Raw genomic sequence first — 6,845 nt, forward strand, 5'->3', positions numbered from 1 at the left:
TGAAATGGAAAACTAATAACTAAAAAATCAAGCCATTTACTTACATTTGTTGTATATGCTTTTTTTCTTCAACCCCATTTTACAGAAAAGTGTATATAATAAAATGATTATAAACCACTTAGGTGAAAAGATTATTGTTAATGTCCATAGGTGAAGATGTTTTGTTCAACACAATCTCGAACTCACTTGTCTCATTGTCTCCTTCTCCCTCTTCTTCTTCATCGTATTCATCTTCTTCACTCTCTCCTTCTTCTTCTTCATCTTCTTTGTCACCAACTTTGTCCCTTTGATCAGTCTCAGACTCAGTCTGGGTTTCTTGTGAGAGAAGTAACTGTCTCTGAGGAGTCACCATTAGAGGCAATGGCAATGGCATTGTCCCACTTTTGTTCCTCTCGTTGTATAAAGCTTCGAGCTGGTGAAAATAAGGGCAAGTCTTGGAATCAAGGGGACGTTTCTTGTTGCTTTCTTTGACTTTCTTAAAGTACTTGTTTATGTTTTCCCACTTCTCTTTGCATCGTTTCGCGCTTCTATTGTATCCCAATCTTTTCATCCCTGCAGAGATCTCTTCCCATAATGGCCCCTTAGTACCGTTTTCTTGATAGTTAGCTTCAAGATTCTTCCTTATCCTTATCAAGGCCTCGACCTCGGTTTTAGGCCATCTTGAAGAACTAGGAGATACCGAATGGTTGTTATCGTAATTCCCCATCTTCATTGTTGTATCCAATAGTACCGGCCTTGGCTCTTTACTCTCAAACGTTATTGAATGATCGCTTCGATATTGTTTCCTTTGTGATGGTTTATGATTATGCTGTTGCGGTTGTTGTGGTTGTCCTCCTGAGATTTTGTTTAAGAAGGATATGATTGCAGCGTCTTTAGCTGCAGCATTGGACCTCTCATGGATTAAAATTTCGTGTTCTCTGTTGATTCTCGCTATCTCTTGGACCCTCCAAGCTTCTTCTCTTGTGATTCTCTCTTTCTCGCGATTCTCCAGTGTTTCCAAGAACCTTTTTTGCATCTTCTCTTGTTTCTCCATCAACTCTTTTGTCAACTTCGTAAACAGTCCTTTCCAATACTTCCTCTTCTTTCTCGATCTCTTTCCCTGATGATGATCTTCTTCCTCGTCAGATGCAGTAGATGAAGAAGTTGAGCTCGAGAAAAGATTCAGCGATGAAACATTGTTCATCAGGTCATTTGAAATTGGCGGCTGGCTAACAGTAGTAGTATTGTTGTTACTGTAGAAAGGGAAAGGCGTCGTAGAAGATGGTTGCTTGGCGAGGAAGGTAGGGTTTGTGGTAATGGGTTGTGAACTAACCTGATGATGATGTTTCAACGGTGAAGAAATTTTTTCGATTGATGGATTGCTAGAGCTTATCCATGGTATCAAGGAAGTGGTTGCGGGGGCGGTCGTGACGGCTGCAGAAGATTTCGCTGGTTGCGACTCAGGTTCAGGTTGATAGGAACTGAGAGTCTCGAAAGCTTCTAACTCTTCAAAAAAACGGTACGTTTTGCCTTCGGATTTCCCGGTACGACCTTCTTTGGTACGTTTGTGGTACTTGTACACGTTCTCGAACTTCTCCTTGCATTTCTTTGAACTTCTCTTGTATCCAAGCTCCATCATTTTCCTAATTATGTATCAATCAATTAAAACCGATAATTAAGAAACAAAACATATCTAAACTTTTTTGTGCAAAGAACATATCTAAACATGTTCTTAGATTGTTGTATTGAATTACTCTTACATACCACCTATAAACATATAAATAACCTTATAAGAATATTCAAATGAATTACTGAATATTATGACTACGCATATACATCCCATTAATGTGAGAGAAGAAAATATATGATCATAAATATATAATATATAATATATAAATATGCATGTAACAAATTATAAATTTATAACAAACCTGGAGATTTCTTCCCATAAGGGAGCTTTAAGAGTAGAGTCACGAAAAGCTTTATCCATCTCCGAACGTATTCTCAATAGAGCTAAAGTCTCCGGTCTTGGCCACCGGTTTCCTCCGCCACCGGCTCCCTCGCCGGTTTCCTCCAGCTTCATATCTCTTTCCTCCTCACCGGAACCTCCCACGCCGCCACCGGAACTCTCTAACAGTCCTGAAGAGTTTCCAGACATACTTAAGACTCGAATTTGAATCTTTCTTGAGCTAGATGAGGAGAGTTTGAAGGGAAGACGAAGGTTGTGGTTGAATTTCCTTTTTCTTTTCTTTTAATTTTTTTTTGTCTATTGTGATTTTTATCTTAGGGGTATTTAATTGGATGGGATGGACCATTTATCTAGATCTTATAAATATAATACAATTTTGTTCGTAAAATTTCTTTTGTATATATTTTATTTCTTTCTATATTACAAAAAGAGGAGTAGGACTTAAAAGGGGAACTTTTTTTCGCTTTCCTTCTGTCTTTTAATTTGGGAATCTTCTCATTGCTTATAAGAAAATTTTGACTAAAGTAATTTCAAATAAAATAAACTTTATGTATATTTTATTTCCATAACCGATAAATAATTAAGTATGCGTCTGGTTCACCTGATTAATGATTGGTTTGATCAGTATTTTCGGCAAATAAAATTGTCAGAAACTCACCATAGATTAAACTGTTAGATTGAATTTTGCAAACTCTAATTTTATGATCGGATATATACTAAAACAATTGTTGACTGTATCAATTCATATTAAACCTAATTATTTAATACGAAATGTTAACGTGGATATATAATTGGACGGTGTTTAACTGTCCCACTTTACCACTTTGTGTTGTGACCTGTGAGTTACTTAATTAGAATAATTTCTCTATTACACGTCTTTTAATTATTGGAGTGATTTTAATATTAGGTTACTATAAAAGTATAGAGTATATTCATAGTAAATAGAACGAAAAAAAAAAACCACAATGATGATTCGAATTGAAATAAAAACAATAGTATAAGATTGTGAGCTGTGGAGAAGCCTAAGAATATTATTACATTAATCTTTAAATGATTGAGATCATAATGGATGCTTTTTCGTATAAATTATTATATAAGGCAAAAAAAAAAATCAAAGGTAATCAACAAGAACAGCTGCAGATAGAGACGATAGGGATAATATTCGGGTGATGTAGGCCCGTGTGGGCCCATGATAGCTTCTCACCGCCGCTGGATCAAATCGCAAATTGGTCACGACACCGACGGTTAAATTTACCTTTTTACCCCCCAAAATGTTGACCTCTTTAATCATGCAACTAGTAGTTTTATACAAAACCAATAACATACACGTCATTGTTCACCGTATGATTTACTTTTCAATGTAATCTATAAATGGTGAAACATTACATTTTATAGTTTATACTTTGACGATTTGATGTATGTATATAGACCGGTGTGTGGGCGTAATTAATATACGTGGTGGGAGGTTTTGATGTAACATCAAATTACGGTATTAAATTAGACGAGGAGTTAGATAAATGTCGAGGTTATATATGGTTATTAGGCGGATATCAAAGCATTTATGAGAAAAAGCAAGTAGAGAGACATGATTTAGTTAGCTTATGACCTACCTTATTTAATGTTATTGAAATATTCCGGTGCCTAATAAGTAATAATGTAACGATTTCTTACGTAAGTATTTCATTATTTTGTTGTTTCTTCGACAACCACTGGTTCATTTTCTTCTTCTTTATAAAAAGTGTACCGGTTTTTTTTTTGAAGATATCATGTCAGTATAGATCAACGTGTTTTCCGTTTGTAGACAAATTAATTTGTACCTTAAATAAATCAAAATAAGTAACGTAAAACTACATCTTAATTGGTAACAGAAATGTAAAAAACTAGCGAACCTTGTACGTCACATTAAAACTGAATTGCTTTTCACTGGTCCATTGTATTAGACTATACGTGATGAAGTTATTAAAATTTTAAAACTAAGATAAAATTGTAGTTATTGACGAGTTTAAAATATTTTATAATTCTGTTTATTATTCCATCTATTTTAATGGTCTTTTTAGTTTAATATTAGAAAAAGTAATTAACATATGTTATATAAAATTCTGTGTTACAATTGTAAGATGATCAAACTCATTTTAGGAATAAATTTATTCAATGCAATCACCTCAACGAGCTGATGATGGTAAAATTCTGCATAAGCATAATTTGTATGTTATTAGAATTCTGCATAATTCTGGCATTCGTATTCTGAATCAGTGTGGTTATGATCACAAAAAGAAAAGAAAGATGCAAAACTGTATAAACATAGAAAAAGCAATCACATTTAAGTTATGGAGATGTTTTGTTTAAGTATAACAAAACATTATTAATAGGAGAATGGACAATCTTACTGGCAGTTTGTTTTTTGTCTGAAACGCCAAACTTATCTCCCACTTTTTTCGCATCTCTCTTCTTTGTTCTGTTCATTTTCTTTATAATTTCTTTCCAAAATTATATATTCGTACATATTATTAGTTTCTTTTTCTAGTCTATAAGGTGAAAAATAAATAAAAAGAGAGAAATTAAAAAGCAGTGGTTACAAATGAGCTGGATTCAGATGTATTTCCACTACGTATGGCTCTGTAAAGTGACCCCAACTTGATCCCTTTCTACGTATGTATAGTATAATACATACACCGATTATACTTCTATGACTTGTAGTATAATAATTATTGAATATAGATATAGTGCGAGTAATAGTGAATAATGTGATCGCTATCACATACATGTAAAAGTAAAAACTTATTATAGGCTATAGAAATTCATTCAATAAATCAATATATTTCACCTAAATGACCGATGAATAAAACAAAATTGTTTTTATTAAATGCATTTGTCACCTATAGACTCTTATTTTTCGAGGATGGTACCAAATGGATCCAACTCCATAAAGATTACCTGTACTCTCCTTTTACAATCGACTTGAATCAATAAATTAAATGCTTGTATTAATTTTTACAATTTCTTGTATATATGTATATTTTTAATTTTATTTATTGAAACCAAAGTATTCCGTATTATTTATAGTACAATTTAGTAAATTGTAGTAATTTATAGTAATACCAACCAAAATCGAGAGAGGCTCTAAACTGATTAAAAGATGGGACAAATTTAAGCATAGGCGTAACATCAAGAGCCGTTAAATAATGTGACGTGTCAAAGTTTGGGTCGTTCGATCTATTTTAAGTGACTTGAAACGTTTTTGTATGTGATATTTGCCACGTAGGATATTATTTTTCGCTTACGTGGATTTTTGAAGCCTTTTTCTTTTGTCCCAAATAAGTTGCTTAATTTCCAACAAACCATGTGAGAAGTGAGAGCAATAAAAAAGAAAAATAAAAAAAATTCCTTAAAATAGCGAAACAACTTTATTCCATTTGACAATAATATCACGTCGAGAAAAATGATTTTTTGGCCGTAGACACTAATTTTTGAAAATAAATTTGTGTATTTTTCTTATCTGTATTTTGTAGAACAGTGATACAGAAAAAAAAAAAAAACCACATTGGTGATTAGTTGATTTCCTTTTTTAGGAATTTCTTTTATTAATGTATATTTGTTTAGTTACGAGTATTCATTCATCTTATTGAGTTTCTTCTATAAAGGTATAGATATCTAATATTTATATATATTGATGGTCAACCTCATTTGTCATGCCAAGTTCGTTACCGTCTATCGTTATCATACAGGTCATTGTCACCTATAATAATTGGAATAATTGACATATTTTGATCTTACCGTAACCTTGCTTGGCTTGACCCAAATAAAAAACGTAAACTACAACAGAATTTTTTTAATAAATAAATGGACCCATTATTCATTTTAATTTATTTTCTTGTAGATAGGACTTCCTAATTTACTATTATGGCTTCTTTTTCATAAGTGTCAATTATTCTGTACGCTAGTTGGGTTTCACAATTGTCCAACTAAAATGATTTTAATTTTGGGCCTTTAATTATTAATACGACTTAAGAGGAGGCCCAATACGTTACTCTTCAAATCCAGTTATCACCATTTCGAATAAATCTGTACTTTGAGCACAACACAGTTTAAGACAACAAACAAAAAAAGAAATAAGTTGATAGATGTATAATTGAATATATTATATATGAGTACGAAGATAATAAATACTGAAATGATTAGTTGTTTGAGGGCTTTATTAATAAGTTTCCATGATAATTTACAAAAGTCATCTATCCATGGTAAGGTTTCTTCTTTTTATAGTCAATATCTTTAATGAAGAATTCTGCAGGACAAACTCGATCGGTATTTCAGTTTGAGATTCTTCATCTCGAATAATGTATACAGAAGTTCAAAATATCATGATGAAAATTGACAAAATTGTTTAAGGTATATGTTCCTTAACATTGACGAAAGCCCGAACTTGTTTTTATGCTAGCAGGGATGGTTCTCACGAAAGTCACGAAATTCTGCTTCGTATAGGCAACACGTACGCTTTCGATATTATTTATATGTTTAAATCCTTTAAGCACACATATAGACTATGTACGTGTGTGTAAGCTGATTTAAATTAGTTACTTGATCAAAATTGTAGTAACCAAATTGGTTTTTATTTTATTCTCCTGCTGCGTGACATTGAAGCCCTCCTGGTCTTAGGTAAATAGGTCTCACTCGCACCACGTGTCTTTTTTTATTTCTTTAGGTATTTAAAATAGTTAAAACTACTAATCATTCAATCTGTTTTTGTATACTAGTGGCTCGGTGGATACTTTTGCTTTTGGGTTGGTTTTGTTCGTGCCAACTTTTATTTAAACTATTTAAACACAGTGCAATGATATTTGCTTCATTTTCCAATTTATTTTGCATTGTTATCTTTGTAGTTCATATTCCTTACACTACA

General features: G+C 32.5%; 1 protein-coding gene across 1 annotated transcript; it reads right to left on the bottom strand.

Annotated features, from left to right (window-relative positions):
• On the bottom strand, positions 1-2,360 carry LOC9323725 (trihelix transcription factor GT-2). Its single transcript, XM_002889061.2, has 2 exons — positions 1,911-2,360; positions 1-1,622 (listed from the first exon to the last, which is right to left on the bottom strand). Exons 1-2 carry the CDS (start codon positions 2,135-2,137, stop codon positions 119-121), a joined length of 1,731 nt encoding a protein of 576 aa, XP_002889107.1. The 5' UTR covers positions 2,138-2,360; the 3' UTR covers positions 1-118.
• Between the last annotated feature and the right edge of the window lie 4,485 nt (positions 2,361-6,845).

This window comes from Arabidopsis lyrata (assembly GCF_000004255.2).
Source record: "Arabidopsis lyrata subsp. lyrata unplaced genomic scaffold ARALYscaffold_2, whole genome shotgun sequence".
Lineage (NCBI taxonomy): Eukaryota > Viridiplantae > Streptophyta > Magnoliopsida > Brassicales > Brassicaceae > Arabidopsis > Arabidopsis lyrata.